The 25,798-nt window shown below is 46.4% G+C and overlaps 1 protein-coding gene across 1 annotated transcript in view; it reads right to left on the minus strand.

Annotated features, from left to right (window-relative positions):
- Grb2 (growth factor receptor bound protein 2) overlaps nucleotides 1-25,505 on the minus strand; it is a 60,944-nt gene extending 35,439 nt beyond the window's left edge. The window contains exons 1-2 of the mRNA XM_051180480.1: nucleotides 25,338-25,505; nucleotides 16,325-16,528 (exon numbers count right to left, since the gene is read on the minus strand). Of these exons, the coding sequence (XP_051036437.1) occupies nucleotides 16,325-16,402 (78 nt within the window). The 5' untranslated portion in view covers nucleotides 16,403-16,528; nucleotides 25,338-25,505. The remainder of the gene's footprint in view (nucleotides 1-16,324; nucleotides 16,529-25,337) is intronic.
- Nucleotides 25,506-25,798: the final 293 nt, after the last annotated feature.

Consider the following 25,798-nt stretch of genomic DNA (forward strand, 5'->3'; position numbering starts at 1 on the left):
AAAAAAATGTTGCCACTATTTTAGACCAATGTCCCAAACTAAAACCTGATGAAAATTGGCATTATAAAGTAATGACTTAAGAAAAGAAACCCTCAAGTGGCTAGACAGATGTACTGCACTTGCAGATGACCCAAGTTCTGTCCCCAGCGTCCATTCTGCGTGGTTCACAACCCTGTAATCCCAGCCGCAGGGAGATCTAATGCCTGAAACACTCAATTAAAAAATAAATCTTTTTTATTTGTTTGTTTGTTTTGAGACAGTTTCTCTGTGTAGCTTTGTAGACCAGGATGGCCTCGACTCACAGAGATCCATCTGCCTTTGCCTCCCGAGTGCTGGGATTAAAGGTATGAGCCACTAACGCCTGGCTTAAAAATAAATAAATCTAAAAAAAGCCTCATTAAAATTTTTTGCCATTATTTTTATGTGTATGGGTGTTTTACATGTATGTATATCTGTGCATCATTTGAGTGCAGTGACCATAGAGGCCAGAAGACTGTGTCAGACTGCCTTGAATTGGAGTTAAGACCCTAGGTCTCATGTAAGCCAGGCTGGTCTAGAGTTAATTGTACAGCCACAGCTGACTGTGAACTCTGACCCTCCTGCTTCCACCTACTCAGTACCGGGACTACAGGCGTGTGTGTGTGTGTGTGTGTCACTGTACATGCAGTAATTAGTATAGAAAAGCGTACTTGTATTTTATAAATATACACACACACACACACACACACACACACACACACACATATGGAAAAGTAGTTTAAGTAGCTAACCAAGTTGTTAACAAAAAGGGGGGGCAGCAAAGCCCATGTCTGTAACCTCACACTAAGGAGGCTACTACTATGCCAAAACCTGCCAAGGCTCCCAGATACAGAAGTTGCCCAAGCAAGGACAGAGAAAGAGCTGATGTGGTGGCGAGAGGCTCGCGCCTGACATGAGGACAGTGGTGAGGCAGCTGAAGGAAGAAGAGGTCCCAAAGGCCACCTGGAGCTTGGGTGAATTCCAGGCTGTGTGGAGAGCCTACTGCTTGTAAGACACAGGGCACTTAGCAGTTTGAAAAGGTTGTACAGGCAAAAAGAGCAATATGGCTGAAGACCAGAGACGTGAGTCACTCGGAGTACAAGGAAATTAAGTGCCTAACCGCAAACTGAGATGTGCTGTGTTTTGCTGGAAGCACTGTTTCTGAATTGCTAGTTAAAGGTGTTATCGATGAAGCACCATAGAGCTCTTCTGGTTGAGAAGACAAAACTATAAAATACTGGTGCACATTAAACCCAACTCTACACAACTTTACAGTAAAGGTAAAGCTGTGCCTTGCTTTTGTAAAAACAGTTCTGGAACAAAAATCCAGTAATTATGGTTTTGGTGAATTCACAGAGATGCTGCCTCGGCCTTCTGGACACGTCTCAGATGCCGCTGTCTGCACACGGGCCGTGCGGCCCAGACACCTGAATGAGAAGAGGCAGCACTCATCGGCCACCCCGAGAAGGGACACAAGGGGGACACTATGATCTTGCCACTTTATTTAGTGGTAAAGATACAAGACTGGCTTCTAAACAGGCCACAGGCAAAGGGAGCCAAAAAGGAGGAGTGTAGACATGGACGAGACCTCCACCCAGGCCACAGCAGCACCTCCAAAATCTAGAAGAGCCACCAACAGTCATGGGGAAATGGTTCCCAGTCTTCCCCGTCCCAAACTAGTGACAGCTGCAGCAGGCTAGACCCTGCACCTGCAGTGCACGACATTACCACAGCCACTAGCCACTCAGCTCTCAAGAGCGGGAAGTACGGCCAGCGTGAGTAAAGAACTAAGTTATCTTATGTGTATGAGGGTTTTGCCTGAATGCATGCCTGTGTACCATGTGCCAGGAAGCCAGAAGAAGAGGTGTGACCCCTAGAACTGGAGTTACACTGTCGTGTGTGCTGGTGGTGCTGGGAACTGAATTGGGTCCTCTGTAGCAGTCAGCAGCACCTAAGCAGGGAGCCTCCGCCCACCGCCATTTACATACAGTCTGAGACACTGGCTGTTGCCTAAGACAGGCATTAACTCAATGTCGCCCAGGCCCTCTGACCTCTCAATACTGCCTCGGCTGCCTCACAGGCCTGTGCCCACTACAGGCCCAGCTGACAATAAGACATACAGTGTTTAAAAGTCTGTGTGCTCAGCTGTCACAGCTGAACATAGGGACACACAATCCAATAATGTGGCACTCTGAAAGGAAAAACCACATTAAGAAAACAAAGGCTGGGTATAGTATTTATTGGATGCCTTTAACCCAGCATTTGGGAGACAGAGACAAGCAAATCTCTTGAGTCTGAGGTCAGCCTGGTCTACAAAGTGAGTTCCAGGACAGTCAGGACTACACAGAGAAACCCTGTTTTGGGGAGGGGCTCCCCTCACAAGCAAAAAAAGAAAAAGGAAAGCAAGATAGCTAGCTAGAGGGTATCTGGACTTCTGCTCAGTAGGTAAAGAGTGTGCTATGCAGCAGGACCTGAGTTCAGAATCCCACTGCATGTAGAAGCCAGGTATGGATGTGCATGTCAGTAACCCGAATACGAACAGAGGGCAAAGATAAGGGCTAGATAACTAGTTTAGAAAATAGTAAGCCCCAGGTTCTATGAGAGACCCTGAGTCAAAAATTAAGTGGAGAGTAATAAAGGAAAACATACCTGATGTTGACATCTGGTTTCTAATTCAAACACACACACACCATACCGCCATCCCTAACATACCACTCCAACCCCCTACACCACACCATCACACACACACACCATACAAGATCCCCCCCCCCCCCGAACTAAGGAAGGCTGAGAAGTGTGCATCAATACTGGTTCATTAGTTATATCAAATGGACTATACTAACCTGAGGTTAGCAATGGGAAATTTGGTGTGAGGTATACAGAAACTTGCTGTGCTATCTCTGCAATTGACTTTATAAAAACCAAGCGTTTGAAGATAAAGTTTCCATGTTCAGGACTGGGCATAATGATGCAGCATTAGGGAGGCAGACCTCTGTGAAGTCAGGGCCAGACAAACAAACAAGTCATCCACGCTCATTTGGGGACTGTCGAGATGCCTCAGTGGGTAAAAAAAGCTCTTACTGCACGAGCCTGGCCTGACCACCTGAGTCTGAGCCTGGACCTGACAGTGGGAAAATGAAGTGATCATAGAAAGCTGTTCTCAAACTCCACACACATGCAAGGGTAATGCTCTCGTGTGTGTGTGTGTGTGTGTGTGTGTGTGTGTGTGTGTGTGTGTCTGTGTGTGAGAGTGTGAGAGAGAGAGAGAGAGAGAGAGAGAGAGAGAGAGAGAGAGAGAGAGAGAGAGAGAGAGGCCGAGAGCACTTACACACATGATTAAATTAAACTCTAAAACTGTGCCCACCCAGGCATGATGGATCCCAGAACTCAGGAGACAGAGGATCTCCAGGAGCACCAGGACTATGCAGAGACACCCTGTCTCAAAGTAAACACACAAACAAATCCAGGTTCAGAGGCCCTGAGAACAGATCCAGGGTAGAACATGTTCTTAGCATGGGGCAAGACTGGACACTGTCCCCAGGCTTCCTTCTCGGTGCTGACTGCCAATGCTCTGCCTGCTCTGCTCCTATGCAGGGGAGTGGGGTTGCTAAGCAGTTCAGTCCTGATCAGCCCCGGCCTCCGGGATCCCATGCTTTTATATTTGATAAACAGCCTTAAATTAGCAAACATGTTTAGGTCTCATGAATGAAATTTGGGGCTTTTTAATTAACTCTGAACAGTTTTTTTCCCTTGCAATGTTGAGGGTAGAGAAGCCAGGGCCTCACATCTGCTGGGCAAGTGTACCCCCACCCCATGACCCACACTCACACCCCATCTTCACATCCACCCATCTCAGGGTCTGTAACTGTGAGGAATGACGTCCAGCCAGGAATAGCAGAGGCTCATGCACTTGGGAAGCTGCACAGGAGGCTGTTGTGATTTCAGACGAGAGTGAGGCCTCATTCAAGGAAAAGGGATGGGAAGGGAGATGGGGAAGAGGGAGAGAGGAAGAGATGGAGGAAAGGAGGGATATACCTGCAGCAGGTAACAGGTTTTTGGTGTAAACTATGCAGAAACTTCTAAACTAAAAGTACATTCTGGAAATGAAGGAAATAAAAGGTTTGCTTATCGCTTTGCATTTCTGAAGCCACTAAAACATCTGTGGTTTAGTCCAGTCTATTAGTATGTTTGTGTTTTGTTTTGTTTTTTAGCCAACATAACTTAGGTTATGAAAACACACACGCACTCATGCGCGTGTGCACAAGCGCGCACGCACACACGCACGCACGCACGCACACGCCAAAAAGAAAAAGGAAAGAGAGAGAGAAAGGTAGAAAAGGACAAAAGCTATGAAGAATGCAGGAGGGGCTAAGGCAGTCTGGGCTATTTTTGTTTTGTTAGCTTGTCTGTTTTGAGACAAGGTCTCACTGTGTAGCCCTAGCTGACCTGGAACTCGCTATGTAGACCAGGCTGGCTTCAAACTCACAGAAATCTACCTCCCAAGTGCTGGAATTAAAGGCATATGCCACCATGCTTGGCCCAGGCTATTTCTAACTTCCAGTTTTGAAAAGCAGGAGATACAGTTCACTGGTAAAGTGAGCACTAACACGTGCCTGGCATGTGCAAGGGCTGAGTGTCAATCCCGGTGACGCCATAACGAATAAGTAGAGAAAGAACAGCTTTGCTTAAGCACTCTATTGCATACTCTCCTGTGTCAAAGTGTGAACGTGTGTTGTTGGGAGGGTGGACTGTATGCATGCTAGGAAGTGAGTGCCTGGGGAGGTCACAGAAACTTGGGGATGGGGCTTGGTCCTGTCTCCCCACAGCAGGCTGTCTCGCTTGCACAGCCAAGTGCTTTTACCCACCGAGGCCTCTCTCCAGGCCTACTCTACATTTTCTATACAGAAAGTTGTCCCATAAAGTATTTCTTGGAGAGGGGGGAAGAGAGAAAGAGAGAGAACAGGCATGAATTTGAAGGCACTAAACTGAAGTCTTTCACAGAAACTAAAATAGTGTCCTAAGTTCAAGGCTCTTGGGTATGCTTGGGTATGCCATGCTGCTATCGAAGGCTCACATCTACTTTCATAACTGCCAAATACATTTCTCAAAGACAATTCCAAGTTGAAGTGTTCTAGGACAGCTCCAGTAACATTTCAGAGCTTTGCTAAATTTAGATACAAGTCCTTAGTAAGTCACGGACAGCTACACAGCCAAAATGCAGTTGCGAGAGCTTCCAAATTAACTCAGAAATCTGTCCAATGCCTTACAAAATCTGTTCCATTCAAAACACCCTATGTCTATCTATCTTCAGCAAGCTCTTACAACAGGGCATTAAGTATTATTTAGACCTTGAAACCTGGTCTTTGTATCAACCTTAGCATTAAACACAACATTCATTTAAGTACTTAGGAAATACTCAGTGATTTCTTTAAAGCCTTTTTAGAAAAACATTAGTATGTATGCATGCCACAGAGCACGTGCCGTCCTGACACGTAGAGGTCAGAGGACGCCTTGTAAGGGCAGTTTTCTCCTGCCACATGGGTTCCAGGGATCAAACTCAGGTTGTCACATTTGGCAACTATTGCCTTTACCCATTTTAAGAAATCATCAGCTTGGGAGGCAGAGGCAGGCGAATCTCTGAGTTCAAGGATAGCCAGGGCTACACAGAGAAACCCTGCCTCAGAAATCACACAAGCAAACAATAAGGGTAGAGCCAAGCCATAGCTCAGGGTTACACAGAGCATGTGCTGCAGAGGACCATGGCTCCTGCTCCAGGTATCTGACACCCTCTTCTGAACTCTGGAGATCCCGTATGCCCTCACATATATCTAATATAATCAAAAACAACTCTTTGTGTTTTCAAGACAGGGTTTCTCTATGTTGCCCTGGCTGTCCTGGAACTTGCTCTGTAGACCAGGCTGATCTTGAACTCAAGAGATCTACCTGTCTCTGCCTCCCAAGTGCTAGGATTAAAGGTGTGTGCCACTACTGCCTGTGAAAATATTGGGGGGGGGGGGAGAGTTCAGGACAGGGTTTCACTATGTAACAACCCTGGCTGTCCTAGAACTAGCTCTGTAGATCAGGCTCTCCTCAAACTCCTCAGCCTCTGCCTCTTGAGTTCTGGAACTAAAAGTGTGTGCCACCACTGTCCAGCCAAAAAATAAGTATTTTTAAGGAGAAAATTAAAACAAACAAATGGGCAATGCAGCCAGACATATTGTTGTGTGCCTGCCATCTCAATACTGGAGAGGATCAGAAGTTCAGGACTATCCTCAAATACACAACCAAAAGTTAGATTAGAAAGATGCATCTAGCAGATACGACAACGTGTGTTTAATGCACAGACATGGGGGGGGATTGCAGGGTGCTGTTCAGAGATTGAGTTCACTTCTCTACTGTGCATTTTAAATTACCAAGTATAAAGTGGACACGGTGCATCGTGGGTAAAATCCCAATACTCCCAGTCAAGAGGAAGGCTGTGAGTTCAGGGCCAGCCTGGGATACAGTGAGTCCCTCTCAAACAAACAGCACACACACACAAATAAAACAAGCAAAGCAAGAGTCAGGGACAGGCACTTGAGAGGACAGGGCAGATGGGTCTCTGAGTTCAAGGGTAGCCTGGTCTACACAGTGAGGCCGTATCTCAAAAAATAACAACTACCCCAACAACTCCGCTACTGCCCAAGCAGAAGCAGGATGACCATGGATTGAGGCCAGCCTGAGATACAAAGCAAGACTGCAATTCAAAACAGAACAAAACTCAAAAGGTTCAGGGAGCCAGGTTTGGTGGTAAATGTGGGTACTGGAGCACCAGGAAGACAGGGCAGAAGCCAGCAGTCCGAGCAGCACAGCACAAACCTCAAACCAAGTGTAGAGCACAAAATGACTTGACTGGGTCATCTGAAGACATGCAAATGAGCAGTGTACCCTTCCTGCTGGACCTTTGCTACCTGACAGGAAAGTAAGAAAGAGGAGATGCCAAAATCTGCCTTCACACCGCACTCCAGGTAACAGTGAAGCCTGAAGTCTGTGGCTGTGTCCGCTGGGGGAGAGGGGGAGGATGCGAGAGTTACCAAGGCCCAGATAAGGACTTCCCAACTCCAGGAAAAAGTAAAAGCACAGGTGGGCGGGTCCACGCAGAGGCCTCTGTCAGGAGGTGGGCTCAGGAACTGACTTCACAGCAAGACTGATCAGGTCTGTCCCCACCTTGGGTATTCTGTCTTCTAACAGGGTGCAGGACAGTGAACAGACGTCCGTCTCTCCACAGGTGACAGCCCCACTTTCTTTCACTACTGGGTTTGCATCCCTGTACTCTCAGAGAGCACAGTAACCATGGTGACAGCTGTTCATACTGAACGCTTTCTCCTGAAAAGTTCTACAGGCTTGAGCACTGATGGGACTTTTTATACATTTTCCAATGATGAGATTTACTTAACTTCAAAAAAGTTCCCTGGCCACAGGGAAAAGTATATCCTCACTTTCCTTACATTCTCCAATTAAATGAATTAATACATTAAAAAGCCATTCATAACTTCAAATCTTCATTTACTTTTCAAAGCCAAACATTTTGCAGAAAGTGACAGATAGATGCTTGACTTAAACCAAAAACTGACCTCAAAATGGGATAAAGAAACCTCTGGATTATTAGTAGAACCAGCTGGGCTTTAACAGAAACACATGCCTATGTTTCTAGCCCTTGGGAAACTGAGGCAGGAGGATGTCTGTGACTTTCAGACCAGAGAGGATTACCAGAGGGCAAATAGTAGCATCCTTTCAAAACAACAACAACAGTTATTTGTCAACTACCTATACTGGAGACCTATTAATTTATGCCTTTTTTGTTGTTGTTGTTACAAAAGTACGTGTTTACAAACTGTTAAACCGCTGGCTAGACAGTAAAAATTCTCCACAACCCACACAGCACCTAGACTACTGGAAACGTGCATGCTCGTGAGTGAGGTTTTAATACCTCATTCTACATGTCCCTCAAACTCCCCAGCACAGCCTAACTTTAAAACACCTGCAGCATAAACTAAACAAAACCTAGTTTGTTTTTCCATCTTTTCCTAGGCGTGTGTTAGGAATCTGTCTAGAAGAGATTCATTTGGTTCAAAGGAAAACTGAACTAAAGCTACCACGCAGTCAGCATTGGTGGTGCTCCCCTTGAGTCCTGGCAGAGGCAGCTCTAGCTCTCTCTGAGTTGGGGCCAGCTTGGTCCACATGGGAAGTTAGGCCAGCCAAGTATATGAGTAAAACCCTATCTCAAAAACATACTACAGTGTATCTAGAAATACATGCCAAATTCCTACAGTGCCATAATTAATTACTAACTTCAGGACAGAGCTAGAAAGACAAATAATTACCTTGAAGAAGGGAACAAAATAAAATGTACCTCAGAAAAGCACCAAGCGTTTTAGATATCAAAGCTGCTTAAGCTTTTCCCAAATCTGGCTATGACAGTCCCATAAAACCCTGCCAAACTCTGAAGTAATTAATGTCCTACTGTCACCAGGACACTAAGAATGCAGCAAAATGATGGACTACTAGATTTACTCTGCTGAAAATTTGGGGCCATTCTCAATAACTGTCTTAAAGCAGGTGACATCAGTCCAGGAGTCAAGACAGCAGGACAACACAGTACCCAATGTTCCCCTTGAGACTAAGAACTAAATTATTAATAGAAACAATCAAGACACCCAGCAATAGGGAACTAGGAAAGTCAATTACAGAACATTACCTTGCTATATTATGTAACCACCAAAAATAATTAGTAAAATACAGGAAATAGCAGTGTCCTGAAGTTGTGTTGTTCCCCTGGGCGGGGAGGAACTCCAGGACTCCATGCGTGTTAGGCATGCTCTCTGCCGCCGGGCTACGTCTTCAGCTCCCCATTATAGTGTTTTTTACTTATGCTCACACACATACCCACCTGCATGCACACATGTGCATGCATGCACTTGCCAAGCAAGGTGCACAGGTGTAGATCAGAGGACAGCTTTCAGGAGTTGATCCTTTCCTTGCTATGTGGGTTTCAGGGATGGAACGTCTTTACCCACAGAGCCATTTCAACAGCCTGTATCATACAATGATAAAGTGTAGAACATTTCTGAAATAGTAGTACTAGAAGGGATTTATACAGAGCATTTGGGAGTTTTCTAATTTTTTTCTAATAATATATGGTAAAATAAATTCAAGTGGGCTGGGCATAGTAGCACATGCCTCTAATCCAGGAAGTTGAGAGGCAGACATAGGCAGCTTTCTATTAAGTTCAAGGCCATCCTGGTCTACACAAGTTCCAGGACAGCAAGGGCTACATAGTCAGACCCTGTCTCAAAGAAACCAAAAATAAAACCAAACAAATACTCAACGTCTCATCTGAGCTCTGGGACAGGGTTAGCAGTCCTGAATTTGAGGCACACACATGCTTACCAGGTTAGTGGATAGAGGCATATGACTTAGAGGAGTCCCTGACACAGCTCATGCTCCTTAATCATATTAGTAATAAACAGCAGCTAGCCAACTGTGGTCTATGTATGTTAGTCACTGCTCTAAGCACACTAACATATTAGCTCCTTTAAACTTTGGTGGCCCTAGGAAGGCAGGTATTACTATTCCCATTTTACAGAAGAGAGGACCAAAATGTAAGATTGTTAAGCAAACTGTCTTAGATCACAACTGGCTAGTAGAAAAACTAAGAGAGTCTGGCCTGAAATCTAGCTCTTTTTTGTTTTGTCTTGCTTTTGGGGACAGGGTCTCTCTGTGTAGCCTCGGCTGTCCTGGAACTCACTCTGTACACCAAGCTATGGAGCCTAACTCTTTACAATACACTGCAACAGACTCTCATTCCACATCCAGGACATGGTGAAATCAAAGAGTATCTGCCAAGTGGGGCAAGATTTGCCTCACACAGTCATTTGAGTTTTGTTTTTTAAGGTCTCAAAGTTTTGATACAGGGCACTGACTATGGTGCACTTTAACCTAAAAAATAAAACCAGGGTTGGAGAGATAGCTCAGCACTTAGAAGCACAGACTGCTCTGTCAGTTTGGTTTCCAGTACCCATGTGGAGTGGCTCACAGCTGCAGGGGCTTAATTTCTGAGCCTACTTATACACCCATACACAATCCTTCATGGGGCTAATGGTGTCAGTCCTTTGGTGCTAGAGAACATTGGAAAAGTGAAGGTCGAGACATCCAGCCAGAGTTCCATAAATGGTGTCTGCTCAAAGAGTAACTTCAACCTACTGTCAAAGAGGCAGAAAGCAAAGCCACCAAGGGAACAGTGCATGCCTCCGTCACTGTCCCCAGAAGAGAGAAGTGGGTCTCTAACTCCTCAAGATGCCTAGGAACTGAAGTTCACTCTCAGCACCGATTTGGAAACTCCAAGTTCAGCGGACAAAGCGGCTATAAATCTACTTGCTTTGAGAGAACTCAAATGATAAACCGTTATCTTAAAAATTAAGCTGAGGCTGGGTGGTGGAGCACATGCCTTTAATCCCAGCACTCAGGAGGAGGCAAAGGCAGCAGGATCTCTATGAGTTTGAGTCCAGCTGTTAATACGGACGGGACAGTTTCAAACTTCCTGCTTCGCTGAGAAGCCTGTCAGAGATGCTAGGCTGAAGATGGATGCCCCAAGATTGCAGAGGAACTTCAGATTAGATAACTGTTCAGGCAGCAAGATGTCTCTGTCAGTTCTAGAGTTTATATATTATCCTTCTGAGGTCTTTGATGGTATTGAAGACAAATAGTTATGGTTATGGTTTTCCTTAGTCATGATAAAAGACGGTTACATATAAAACTTTAGACTCACAAAGACAGAATAGATGATAAGATACTTTCTTAAAATTTTGCCAAATGTTTGTGAGTTAAATATTGTAATTATAATTCTTGCTTGATAACTTTGTTATATATACTTTTACTATGTTAAAGTTAAAAGCTTCCTTTTTATTTAGACAGAAATGAGGAGATGATAGGGGATGTCCTCTGTGCTATGAATGTTTCTCTTATTGGTTGATGAATAAATGCTGACTGGCCAGTAGCCAGGCAGGAAGTATAGGCAGGGCTACCAGACTAGGAGAATCTGGGAAGAGGAAAGCAGAGAGGATCTAGAGAAAGATGCCATGTAGCTAGCTACTGGGAAGATAGAACGACAGGCATTCTCTAGTAAGAAAAGACTATATGGAAATACATAGATTAATAGTAATGGGTTAATAATTAAAAGAGAGGCAGCCAATAAGAAGCCCAAGACATCAGCCAGTTTATAATAATATAAGCCCCTGTGTGTTTATTTGGGACTAAACAGCTGCAGAGCTCAGCAGGACAGAAACTCTGTCTTCAGCCAGCCTGGTCTACAGTACAGCCAGGGCCAAGCAGAGAAACCCTGTCTCAAAAAAACAAAAACAAAACCAGCCAACCAACCAATCAAACAAAACTACAGAGATTCTACTTCACCTCAGTCAGAACGGTCCCATCTGGCCTCAAGCAACGCACACATGTGGGGCAAAAAGAGGCACATGCAGGTAAAAACTCACGTGTGGGAAATAGAAACGAGGAAGAGAGACACAGACAATAAACGCTGAAGGGTTAGACAAAAGGGAATCTTTTATACACTTCTGATGGGAATGTAAACTACTCCAGCCACTATAAAAATCAGTATGGGCATTCCTTTAAAAACTAAGGACAGCTGGGCGGTGGGAGTTTGAGGCCAGCCTGGTTTACAGAGCGAGTTCCAGGGCAATCAGAGCTACACAGAGAACCCTGTCTCAAATAAACCAAAAGCAAACCAAGAAGAAGTCATGTCGTTTGTAGGAAAATGGAGCAACTACAGATAACTCTACTAAGGGGATTAAGTCAGGCAAAGGAAAGACAAATATCAAGTTTTCTCTCGTTTGCGGGTCCTATCATTTAGGTACACAAAAATCTCAGATAGACACTGATGACGTAAAAGTTGAAGTGGGATTGTCCAGGGAGCAAAGAACAAATTAATGGTGGAAAATATGATCAAGGTACATTATATATGAAGTATAGCTTTCCATTATAAACACTAAGTCACTGGGGGGAAAAAAAAAAAAAAAAGAAAAACCCAGCTGTCCAATTAGGCTTTGGTGGTGCACACCTTTAATCCCAGCACTCAGGGAGGCAAATCTCTGTGAGTTCAAGGCCAGCCTGGTCTACAGAGCAAGTTCCAGGACAGGTTCCAAAGCTACAGAGAAACCGTGTGTCAAAATAATAACAGCTTCCCACAACAACATTGCACAGTAATTTAAAAGACAAAAAAGTAGGTAAAAGATACAACATTCTAGTTTAGTCAACAACATTATCCACAGGTAATCATAAAGGTGTCTCTCAGTATACCAACACTAGACTTTAAAACAGCCCTACTTTGTATTTCTTTCCATGTTTTACTCAGATATCTGCATCGAGACTTACACACGGAAATATAGGCCTTGCTCCTATGTCGAAATCAACCAAGCAGACTGGGCTGTGCTCACCAGTGGGCAGGCAGTCCTCCTCCTGCACCACACAGGAAGGAGATGCACAACTATCAGATGCCAGATAGAGAGCCCAGGACTCTCCCTTTAGCATCTCTCATATAGCATCCGCCAATACCTCCCTACCCAGGAACTTAGATCTCACACTAAAGACTGAATTTTCCCACAAAATAAATAAATGTAAAAAAGCAATCTAAGTTAAAGGGCTTTAAAAGGGCCTCTCCTCTTCTAAATACTGAACCTAACACTAGAGCTCCTCAGCACAGTGATGTACCCTTCTTTCAGCTGCTGAAGACAGGAGGTGTAGCTTTGTCTCCTGACAGCCGAGGCAACCGAACAGGGTCTGGTTCAAGGCATGCTCAGTAAAGAGGACCCTGAAATAGGCCAAGTAGCAGAGACAGGCAGATGCTAAGGGGCAGAAAGTGGACCCAAGACCTATTTCTCCAGCAGTTCAGCATAGCAAAGTCAGAGGACACCTGGGTGACTGGGGCACTGGTCCCTTCCAGAACTGAGGAAGACAAGCAAGCAATGTTAACAGAATTCACTAAGGTCTGTGGGCTGCAAGTAACCTCTGGGTCCCCACACAGCAGTATCTGAAGTACATACACAGACATCTCAACATGGCAGTTTTATAACACCAAGGCTAAAAATATGAAGGTGGTTTTTTTTGTTTGTTTGTTTGTTTTTTTTTTGTTTTTTTTTTTTTTTTTTTTGCATGCCTGGCAAGTACTGTACCACTGAGCTACAACCCCAACCCTGTCTTGGGGCCCATTCCAAGCCTCTACCACAACCATGGGGAACTAAATGCATTTCAACCATACAAAGGCCTGAAGCTTGCAGAGGGAGAAAAAAAATCTTTTTTTTCTTAAGCCCCAGTACCCATGTTCTCCAAGCAAAAACGCAAGCTTAGATAAGTAAGGACAAGTAACAAAAGCAGGTAAATTTGAAACCAGTATGGGCAACACAGATATCACCTCAAAACAGAACAAGTAAAGAAACAAAAAATACAAGAGGAGAAAAAGGTCCGTTTCAGCCAAAGTTCAAGTGTTCCGGGCCAACCTAGCCCCTTTCAGGAGCCCAGAGCTATCAAATGACTAGCAAAGCAAGTGATGATGGGCTTACTCCCCGAAGGACGAAGAAAACTGTTTGTTTTACCAGCAGTCCTTAACACAGAACACGCCCCTCCTCTTCATAAAGCTGTTTCAGAGCTATGAGACAAAGGGCAACCACTGTATCAACACACATACTCACACTCTCATTTTTTTGGAGTAAAGCCACAAGATTACTAACAAACAGCTAATGGCCACTGTTCAAAAGCAATAATGGCATTATGATGTCACATCCCAGTTATCTATCTGCCAGAGTGGAAAGAATCAAGCGCATGCCTTTCTCTCCCCACAGTGTTAAAGCGGGGACACTGTGATTCACCTTCCTCATCATAAAACTCCCCAGGAGGACACCAACAACTTGTCAAACATTTATGGACTACGGATAGGACAAACTTAGAGGACAGCAGTCAGGGAGTGGCGCCGCTTGTCCCTGCTTTTGCTTTATCTGATGTGGGTTAACAGGCGGTGGGATGTACCCACAAGAAGAGTATTAACTGCCCAGCCCGCAAGTCCAAGTTACTAGGTTAACTGACTGTAGTCTTACATTTAAAACACACACACACACACACACACACACACACACACACAGTGTCAGGAAGATTACAGGTGGGACTCACCAATTACCTTGGACTATATAGCGAGTTCCAAGCAAGTCTGGGCTTTAGAGAGAGAGAGAGAGAGAGAGAGAGAGAGAGAGAGAGAGAGAGAGAGAGAGAGAGAGAGAGTCTCCAAATAACCAAACAAAGTAAAACAAACAAACCTGGTTAAGGGTTTTGTATAGGCTACAAATGTTGAGTGCCCAAGTAACCAGCCTCATTGTGAGATAGACAAATGGGTTATCTGCTGTACACAGGAACCACAACAGCACTTTTGTGACCTCTGTACCAATGGCACAGAGATATTCAGTAGCAGGAGATCCCTCTCCGAATTCTAGCTCTAAGAAACCAGCAAATGCTCTAAAGCTGGGGCTGCTTCTGTCCATCTCTCACATTGGGAAACAAAGGTTTCAACTTCCCGAGCAGCCTTTCAGCACTACCTGATGCTATTCAACTGGCATTTCTAACCATTCTGTGGGAACTTCTGAGCTGCTCTCCCCGAAATCTGGACAACAGTTTCAGAGCCCAGCACCTTGATGTGGAAAATGTGTAACTCTTTCCTCTGAGATTGAAACCTTCCATCCTACAGGGAAGCTCTTGAAACAGGAAGATAAACAACTCGAAATAGCTGCAGGAAGTCCCTGAAACTGACGAGATTCACCAGGCCCCTCCCTCCCAGAGTAAGCAATCAAAGCTAAGTAGCTCCTTCTCAGGAAGTTGTGCTGGGGAAAAAAAAAAAAAAAAAGGCACAGGGGAGAAAGGCTGCCTGAAGAAGCGGAAGCCAGGCAAGCTGCCTGTAGGAGGTGCAGACCAGTACTGAGCTGCCTGCAGCCTGTCCACTGTGCTCCAGGCTTCCCCAATTTCATGAGCTATGACAGGCTGGGGTGGGACTGAGTGATGCAGCTGTCTCTGAGTCATCTCTGCTCCAATCAAACTTACTGCCTCACCAAGCTGGACTTTGGTGGCACCCATACTTTGGTCTGCTGTGGGACCCTGTCTGGGCTGAGTAGACCTGTGTGTTTCCTCTCCTCAGGAAAAATTTTGTTAACACAGTAACACTCCCTCACTCTGAGCACTGAGGGCAGACGTTGACTGTTGACAGGTTCACATAATGAGTCTTCACAGTTCTCTCTATAAATCACAGTTTCCCTTTCTTCCTCTGTAAGATCAAACAATAACACTCAGACAGAAAAAAAAAAAAAAAAAAAAAAAAAGCTGGCAAATCCCAACAATGCAGACTAGAGCTCTGGGAAAGAATATGAAAATTTGAGGCGCTGCTAGCACTCCAAACATTAAGCCCCAGCTCTCCCTCCTTAAAGTCCACCGATCGATCTCACACAGCGCTCCCCTCCCCCTGTAAAGAAAAGTGTTCTCCAATAGGGCAAACTGCTCCAGCCCACCCTGTCAATTACCATGTGCCAGGCGGGGAGCCAATGTCCATGTCACAGCACAGTTCAAAACTGCAAACTGAAAAAGCTCACTTCTAATCTGTATCCCTTTTTTATGCAATTAGATTTTAATGTGCACTGATTGATCAAGGTCCTCTAAGTAAAACCAAAATCTGATTTGTATAAAGGCTAGCTAAACGCTATTATGTACAACTCCATTGGGTCTTTTGTTTTGTTTTTCAGAAATAAACGGCAATCAACTCTTCAGTGACTTTGGGCATATACTCCCAACATTTCCCTAAGCAGTTTCAACTCTAGTAGGATCCCATCACAAAACGCAGAGTCTCCTGTCTATGAATAGTAAGGTTAAAGGAATGTTTTTACATAAATAATTCGAGTCTAGGATTTTAAAAAATTCCTTGTGGGATTTTTTTTTTAAATTACAACTTCACAAGGTAAAACCATCACTCATCCCTTTGACTTCCCTGTATCAATATAAGCAGACAGACAGACATCACACAAAGGCAGTTAAGGAACACACATCACACCAACTCTCTAATACCACATTTAATAATTCACTCAGCATCTACTGCCGGCTGTCCGATCAAACCTGGTGACAAATGTTAGACGTGTGCACCGAGGAAGGAGGCAAGCTCGGCTTCTTTGTGTGTCACCGGGGTGAGGGGAGGCAGCCAGGCACGAGAGGCGACCACATCAACACTCACCTTAAGGATGTCCCCCCTTTTGAAGCTCAGCTCATCGTCAGCAGTAGCTTTGAAGTCATATTTGGCGATGGCTTCCATTCTGAGCGACGCTCAGTGCTCAGCAACCTGAAGCAGGGGGAAGGGAATCTTCCCTGCTGGAGAGCTCTGGGTTCAGCCTTTCCGATTCTGGGGCTATTCTTGCACACTGGGACACACAATGCCACCCTGAATCAGAAGAGCGATGATTAAGAGAAGTGGCCAGATCGAAGGCTGCCCCGCCCTGCCAATTGGCCTGCACTCCCAGCCCCCACGCCCCCTGGCTCCGCTGGGCTCAGCCCCCTCCTCCTCCCTTTCAGGCAACAGCTCTCCTTCTTCCTCTTTTCAGCCTCAGCCCCAGGCGACTGACAGGCCCAGCGGCCAATAGCGGCAGCTGCTTAAGCTATTCCCGAATACACTTCCTCTTCCTTCCCGCAGGGTGCAAGCTCAGGAGCCGGTGTCAATCTCAGCCTTTCCCATTAACACCCCTTCACATGCCTTCTCCCGCACCCAAGGCAGTCCCAAAGCAAGGCTCTGGAGGTGGTTACACGCCCACCCACGCCCCTCCCGTTCCTCGCCACCGACTGGCTGGGGTCCTGAGGACCACGGCGCTCCCACTCCCCGTCAAAAGCCATGCAGGACTTGGGTCTTGAGCGGCTCTACTCTTTATTGAAACTAAACCTTGACCTGTCCTCAAGAAGAGGTGAGAGAGCGAGCCTAGAATGCTTTATAGCCCACCGACATAAGGACAGGAGCACCAGCCTCGCCCCTGCCCCCAACCCGTCCCTTGGTCTTCAGAGGACTCGGGCTCAGCGGTTTTGTTAGGGAGGGGGAATCTGCTCTTGCACCAGATAGCCCGGACTCCAGTCCTTGAAATAGGCGATCCGGGTTTAACATTAGGAATAGCCTCTACCTGACTTTTAAACAGCACAAGAGTGGGACTGAAGTTCTTTCTAATCTATAACAGAAAGTCCCTTTCAGCAAATCTGAGCTATGAAGTTAACATCTGGGGGCAGTGGAAGTTTCACACCGGAGTTACGGCTGACCTGGGACTCACTCACTCACTCTCCACACACACACACACACACACACACACACACACACACACACACACACACACTCACTCTCACACTCCGGGTGGTCAAGAATTTGAGGTGACCCTCCTCTTGTCTCTGGGGACAGGTTAAGTACAGGCTGGTGCCAGCCTCCTCCAGTTCCCACAGTGGCTTCCCTCACTCAGGAGAGGCCCACACGAGTAAGTGGCATTCTCACAGGTCAGAACTTCTCCATGGTGTATCCAGTGACCTGAGACAGTGTGGTCACGAACAGGTGCAAAACCTTGATCTCTGCAAACCTAAGGGAAAATAGAATCCCATTCTGGTTTGCAGTCATGGTTCCCATATAAGCTAAACAAAGGCAAACAAGAGCCCTGGCAGAACGGAGGCAGATTATTCATAGTGGCACCTTTCTGGATAATTACTACCTAGCAGCTCACTTTGAGGGGCACGGGTGATTATTATTCCTTTGTCCTACAATTAACATTTGGAGCACTAATCAAGCATACAGCTGCAAATGGGCTAAGCAGCAGATGGGCTGGGGGTATTCACGGGTGACCTGAGAGCTGTGAGCTAGCAGCGGAGAGTCTCAGGGGGAGTCCCAGGAAAGTCTGAAGGCCAGCACGGTGAGGGACACACTGCTCCTTGTCCCTCATGACCACACTTGGCTACTCTATACTGTGCTGACTCTCAAGAGAAAAGACAAGTCCTAGAAGATACAAAAGTATTAAAAACACAAAGGGTAGTCCTAGGGTCCTGAAATTCCTAATACATCCTCTGTAGTTATTTTTTTGATAGAATAAACCATAGCTACAATTTTTAAGTAAGAGGGTTTGACTGCGTGTGTACCACGTGCCCAAGGAGACCAGAAAAGGGCGCTGGACACACTGGAGCTGAAATTAAAGGCGGCTTGTGAGCTGCCCCACACGAGTGCTGGGATCCAAACATGGAAGAGGAATGAATAAATGCTCTTGACCTCCAAGCCTTCTCTCCAGCCCCGGCACCTCGTTGCTTTGATTTTGCATTTATGTTTTGTTTTTAATTTCCAGTGACTTATTTGTCAGGCTCTATCCAAAGCATGCGCACGCGCGCGCGCGCGCACACACACACACACACACACACACACAAAATCTGATTTACCGCTCAGTTTGTCTTAGAAGGCAGCTATTATCCCATTTTCCTAGTCAGAAAGCTGGGTCCTGTTCAGTATTGCAGGTGCGATTGATAGGTCATTACTTAAATGAGCAGCATTTCTCCTGCCTCACCAGATCATGAAGACTCAATATTAAGCTACGCTGGCCTAATAGTATGGAGAGAGAGGGAGGGAGAATTAGAGAGAGAATAGAATTCTATTACATCCTTTAAGCTCATTTTCAGATACAATTCCCCTATCACATCAACAATTAAAACTGTACTTCCTTAGATTTTACTGCACGTGATGGGCTCTGGAGGCGCATGCTAACCATTTAGAGGCGCTTCATTAGGGACTGCTGCTGTGCCTGCCACTTCATTTTCTTGGAGACAACAGCATCATCGGCTCTGGCAGGAGCTGGACAGATAGACAGGTCAGCAGGAAAGCCCATACTTAGCGCTCAATCACCAGGCTCAGTGAGTGTGTGTGTGTGAGTGTGCGCGTGCATACGCAAGTGTAAACCATTGTACACGTGTTTGTCTGCAGATTTCTTCCTTTTAATAGTGTTGTGTATAACACAGTGCATAGTTCTGTTGCTGTCTTTAATGGAAGACTGGATTCCTTTGTTATGGATAACCTAATCTAATTCTCATCAGGTTTTCTAAGTCAAATGCTTGTTTTATTTGCCACAGCCATGGGCATACTGATTAGATTTTCTCACATTTATCTATTTCTGTGTGTGTACAGGCATGTGCACTGACATGTTGAGAATTTGGGGAGTTACTTCTCTCCTTTCACCAAGTAGGTTCCAGGGACAGAACTCGGGTCACCAGGCTTGGTAGCAAGCACATTTACCTGCTGAGCCGTCTCAATGGCCTCTGGTTTCATTGCCTAGTAAGTGATTACTTGAATAGTTTCAACTTTCACAAATGTTAGACATGTGTGACTTACTGTGGCTTGTGCTCGTCCTGAACTCGGGGTGGTCCCCTGGCCTTACCTCTCAGGTGCTAGGATTACAGGCATGATCCAGGCTAGGACTACAGGTATGTATAAACCACCGTGCTAAAAACCTCCACTCAGGAACCTGCTGCAGGAGCTGAATGCAGGTGTGGGAGAGCAGGGACTGAGGACTACCTCACCACTTGTTTGTGTTTAGAGACAGCATCTCCTGTAGGCCAGGCTGGCTTCCAACTCTGCGTAGGCAGCAGTGGATGACCTGAACCCATGTTTCTGTCTCCACCTACTAAGTGCTGGGATCACAGGCATGCAAACACACTATGGGCTCGGCCTTATCCCTAGCCTCACCTTGAACTTTTTCTACTGCTGTCCAGTTGTGCTGCAGATGTCACAAATTCTGACTGACTTAAAGTGCATGTCCCACTGCTACATGGTGGGTGGTATCCTGACAATGGCAGTCTGAGCTCTACTGATTGCTGCTTTTCAAAGGCAACAATACAACCCTAGCACTTTGGAAAAGCTGAGGCAGGAGGATCACAGCAAGTTAGAGGCCAGCATGGTTCTGCAAAGTGAGCTGCAGGCCAACTAAGAGCAAGACCCTATTTAAACCAGCAAGCAAACAGGGCCAGCAAGACGGCTCAGCCTATTGTTGCCCAACCTGAGGACCCGAGTTTCATCCCTGGAATCCTAAGCTGTGAAAAGAGAGTCAACTCTTTCAAGTCATTTTCTGATAGCCATACTGTGTCACTCACAGACACGTGTGCACACAAACACACATACACAATAAATTTTTAAAAACTGTAGAACAGGACTGGAAAGATGGCTCTATGCTTAAGAGTACTTGCTGTTCTTCCAGAGGACCCAGGTTCAATTCCCAGACCTACATGTAACTCCAGTTCCAAGGGAAGGTGTCACCTTTTCTAGCCTTTTGCACACACTTGGCAAACACATACATACACACACTCACATGAATAAAAATAAATCTTTACAGGACTGGAAAGATGGCTCTATGCTTAAGAGTACTTGCTGTTCTTCCAGAGGACCCAGGTTCAATTCCCAGACCTACATGTAACTCCAGTTCCAAGGGAAGGTGTCACCTTTTCTAGCCTTTTGCACACACTTGGCAAACACATACATACACACACTCACTCACATGAATAAAAATAAATCTTTAAAAAGGCTTCTTCTGTGTGCTTACTGATGGGCTTTTGAAGATATGCACTATCCAATCTGCAATATTTTTGTCTCTTTATTCTGAGGAATTACTATCTGCTAGACATTGCAACTAACATGTAAACCATTAATGTCTACTTCCCAGATTTTTATTACTAAAAGTGACACATGTATGGAGCAAAGTGCACACCATGAGTCAGTATTTTCTAGTTATCAAGTGAGATCTTCTACAGAGGTAGCAAGACATAGTTTCAAGTTTTAAAAACTGCAAAATACAGGCATAGAGGGGCACTCAGGGGCTGAGGCAGGAGGACTGCTAAAAATCTAAAGCCACCTGAGCTACACTACACACCAAGCCAGCCAGGGCTAAACATATCAAGGCCATATCAAACCTCCCCCAGTAATACTTCCTCCAATTTATATAAAGCAATATAACACATGAATATATGTCTGAAACTGTTTGACAACAGCTGTTTCTATGCAGCACCCTCGCTGAGTACCTCACTGTTCTTCTAATAAGCACTGTTTCTCTGCACTGAGAACGCAAACCGAAGGCCTTACACAAGCTCGGGTACAAGGCCTGGGTGCAACCACCCCTTCCTTTAGCATCTGCAAATAAAATGACACTAGAGGAGAAACTTCTATTTTCTAAATCCTAGTGCCCTCAACTGGAAAGTAAGGCTAACAGCAGTACCTACTTAATAGAAAAACTTTGATAATTAAGAATAGTATGCTGGGGGGCTGGAGAGGTGGCTCAGATGTTAAAGAACACTGGCTGTCCTTCCAGGGGACCTGAGTTTAATTCCCAGCAACAACATAGTGGCTTACAACCATCCATGATGTGATCTGGTGCCCTCTTCTGGCACTGCATACATATAAAAAAAATGAATCTTAAAAGAAATAGTATGATGGATCCCCTTTCAACTCTGAGTCTACATGTGATGGCAGGCCTGAACTAGTACCCACACATATGAACCAGCCCCATTAATGAAGCTTCAGTGAGCCTGGGACTGCTGACAATGCCCATCAGTAAAGCCCTGTCTATCACACTCAGGGCCTGGGGCAAGCCACCCTGGCACATGCCTATAATCTCAGCACTTGGGACAAGAGTCCAGTCTGGTGTAAGCTACACAGCAAGTTTGAGGACAGGCTGGGCTACATGAGGCCCTGTTTCAAAAACGAAAAGGGAGGGTGTCTGAGACACTCAGGTGAAGTACTCCTTAGCATGCACTTTAGTCTTAACACTGCGTATGTAAGAACTAACTACGGAGCCTGGGAATGTGTCCTGGTTGGTAGAGTGCTTGCCTAGCATGTACGAGCTCTAAGTTTGATCCCCAGCCTGTTTAAATGGGGTGTGGTGGCTCATGTCTGTAATACCAACACTTCAGAAAGTAGAAGCAAGAGGATCAGAAGTTCAAGGTCACCCTCAGCTACATAATGTGCTTGAGGCTAGCCTATTTGCGGTGGATGAAATAAAAAATAAAAAATAAAAAAACGAAAGAATTAGTCATGGGTTTGAGGCACAGCTCGGTGTTATGGTGTCTCTCTGCCATTTGCAAGGTCCCAGGATCAATCCCCAGCACCAGAATGAAACAGAGCAAGTGCTGAACTACTAGGGGAAGTAGCTCCAACACAGAGCACGAGGTCCTCCTAACCCAAGTTTTCTACACAAACCTAAAATTGTTTTAAATCAGCCCTTTCAGGAACTAATTTATTGCAGGGTCCCTGCTTGCCGTGTGACAAAACTTTTCCTGGGGAGGACACAGCACATGTCTACTCGCCCCAGATAGAAAGCCCCCAAAAGACCAAAGTATGGAAGCCATCCAAGTCCAGCTTGGTGAACCAATGAGTTTTACTGGAGTTTGTTACAGGAATATGGGTGAAGGGTTACTCACAGGAGCAGAAATGACTCAAAGACAGCTGCATCACCGTATCCCACTCCCGCATGAGTGACAGCTCACAAAGTCTAGGAAACCTGGAGCATACTACACAGCCCGCGGGCAGTTACAGGCTGGAGTGTCCTTTCCAAGAGACTCTGGTCTAAACCTCCTCTGGGAGCTAGGCTGATTTCTGCTTCCTCCAGGCAGCTGGTCTGGTCTAAAGAGTCTTTTCTGCAAATTGACTCTCTTTACTTCAAAAGGGACTCAGTTTTCATTGCTTAGGAGAGGCCCGGTGAATCTGGTCAGTTTCAGGGTCTTCCTTCCTGCAGCTATTTTGAGTTATTCCAACTAAAATGTGTCAGAGGAAACATTCAAATTACACTACACTACCAGAGTTCTACCATAGCCTAATTAAAAACAAACAAACAAACAAAAAACTTCTACCAAGTATGGTAGCATAAGCCTAAAATTCTAGCCCTAGGAGAAGGCTGAAGCAAGATGATTCAAAGTTGGAAGCAGGGCTATCCACACTTGCATAATGGTGCCCACCTTTAATCCCAGCACTTGAGAAGCAGAGGCAGGAGGATCTCTGTGAGTTTTAGGTCAGCCTGGTCTACACAGAAAGTCCCTGCCTTAAAGTAAGTAACTAAACAAGTAAATAAAAGGTTTGAGGCTAGCCTGGACTATATATAAATCAAGACCTCGTCTCAAAAAAAAAAAAAAAAATTCTAGTTAATTTATTGTCAGGTAATGTTTATAAATACAAATTTTAAGAATCACTGCTAAAAGCTGATTGGAATCCAATCTTAAGCAAGTTTTAAAATATGCATTCCAGAAAATGCACTATGCCTGAACAAAATAGAGATGATACATATTCAATTTGGCACAGCTCTGGGGAAAACTAACTTTGGCAAACGCAAAAACAACAAATCTCAACAATCACTGGTAACGCTGCTCCTATGCCCTAACTTCTGTGGGTTCACGGTGGCTCTGTTCCGTTGTCACCCCTAAGTGCAACACTCCCTTGGTAACGCTGCTGCGCACGTGACATAACGGAAATCAATCACTGAAGACCAACTCCAGTACGACCGATAAACACTACTTAAAACCCATCAACTGACCTGGAGAGATGTGCTAAACACATAACAGCTCAAGCCGCTAAGAGCACTAGCTGTTCTTCAGAGGACCAGGGTTCAATTCCCAGTACCCATTCTGCAGCTCACAACCCTCTGTAACTCCATTTCCAGGGTATTTGTCCTCTTTTGGCCTCTGAGAGCACCAGGCAATGCACATGGTGCACATACATACATGCAGGCAAATACATTTATCCACACAAAAATAAGTCATTTTAAAAAGCCTGGTAAGGTCTAAATCAGTAGTTAAAATGGGCAGACTTTAATTCACAAATTTCTAAAGCTTTGTTCCCTTATAATTTTCAAGCTATCTTAATTCATAAATTCCAAAGCTGATTTGCATTTGACAATTAGCTGTCAGGCATACTAAAACCTCAAAAAGAAGTCTTTTAGCCCCCGAATTTCTCAATCTTCCTTAACAGTGAAAAGACACAGGAAGGAGAGACAGAGAAAATACCTGGCACAAAACCATCATCTACAAATGATACAAGCAAACAGGCAAAATCCACTTGTGATCTGGTGGCTCTATGGACTACTTTGGAATGAATTAAGCCCTTTGAGTCTCCTAGTTCCCTGGAGAGAACTTAAGTACTCCACCCCCCATGACGCGCTAGCAGCCCTTCTGGCCGAGAATACAGTGGACATTTAAAAGGAATGAAAACAGGGGGAAAGGTATCTTCCCACGACAGAGAAAATTAACAGTGCCAAAGGGGGCAGAAACTTCGAAAATTACAGCGGAGGAACAGCAAGAAGGGGAAGTAGATTATTTTTAAGGGGGGGTGGAGGGGCCAATGACTAGCGTTACAAATGGAGTGGAAAGGAGACTGAGAAGACAAAAACTGGAGAACAAAGTGAGGGGTGCGGAAGTCGAAATAAAGCCCGTTTCTCTAGCCTCTTCTGAGTGTCAGAACCAGAAGATGGACCTTGAGTGTGCTTCGGCTCCTCTGCAAACTGCACTGCTTCTGCATCTGAAGACAGCCTAAAAGCCACTTTCTAAACAAACTCTTAGCTCACACGGAGCGCTGCAAACGGGCACGAACCAGCGGGGCTCTCTCGCTAAAATCCTTCCTCCCGGCAATCCCATCAGCTGCCGATGCTGCTTCCCCACCCCACCCCCCAACAAGTATTTTTCAAGTAGTTCTAAAAAAGACGCGCCCGAAGGTCTGACAAAGACCCGTCGACGGGTGCGGGTAGCAATCGTTCTCATCCACGGTGGATTCCCGCACACAATCCGGCCGCAAGATGCCAAGAGATGGTGACGTGGTTGCTCCGCAGGTCAAAGGAGCATCAATCACCACGTTAGCAGCCGGCACCGAATCCCCCGCCTCCCGGGCTCAGTCAGCCTGACTCAGAGCAGCAGGCACCCTGCGCCTCTCGGCTGCTCCCAGCTGCGGGCTGCCCTGCGCCAAGGCGGACGGCCGCGGCACGAGACCTAACCGGGTGTCTGCCCCAAGCGGGAGGAAGACCGGCACCAGGAAGGAAGCGCCCCAAAAGGGGAAACGAGGAGACGGCGGCGCAGCCACTGCGCTCGGGTCCGAGCCATCCCCGGCCCGCGAGCGGCCCTCGTCGGCAGCCCCGAGCAGACCGGGCCCGGACAACCAACCCGCCGCGGCGCCCGCCGGGACCACGGAGCTCCCGCTCTCCGCCCGCCCGCTGTCTGGCACTCACCGTGGCGCAGCCGTCCGCTCCGTTGCCCAGCCCGGCCCGCCCTGCGCTGCCGCCCGCGGCCGCCAACCCCGCTGCTGCTCCCCGATGGCGGCTCCCGCTGCCCCGGCCACCGTCCCCGCGTCAGCCTCGCTCGCACTACCGCCGCCGCCGCCGCCCGATCGCTGAAGCAGCAGCAGCCTAGCTTCCGCTCCTAGGCTGGGTCCCGCGAGAACTTCCCCACGCGGCCCCGCCCCGCAGCGCCCCGCCCCCGCGAGACTTCCCCCGGCGGAAAGGCCCAGAGCGCAAGCGCTCCTCCTCCGCTCCGCCTCCGCTCGGGCCCGGCAGGTAGCCCCCGCGGGCGCCTGCGCGCATGCGCCAGCCCGCCCCTCAGCAGGTGGCACGGGCTTGGCTCCGCCCCCGGGTCGCTGTAACCCTCTGGGTGCCGGGGCGGGTGAGTGATAGCTGTGCCCTGGAGGAATAAC

The sequence above is a fragment of the Phodopus roborovskii genome, unplaced genomic scaffold, assembly GCF_943737965.1.
Source record: "Phodopus roborovskii unplaced genomic scaffold, PHOROB, whole genome shotgun sequence".
NCBI classification, from domain to species: domain Eukaryota; kingdom Metazoa; phylum Chordata; class Mammalia; order Rodentia; family Cricetidae; genus Phodopus; species Phodopus roborovskii.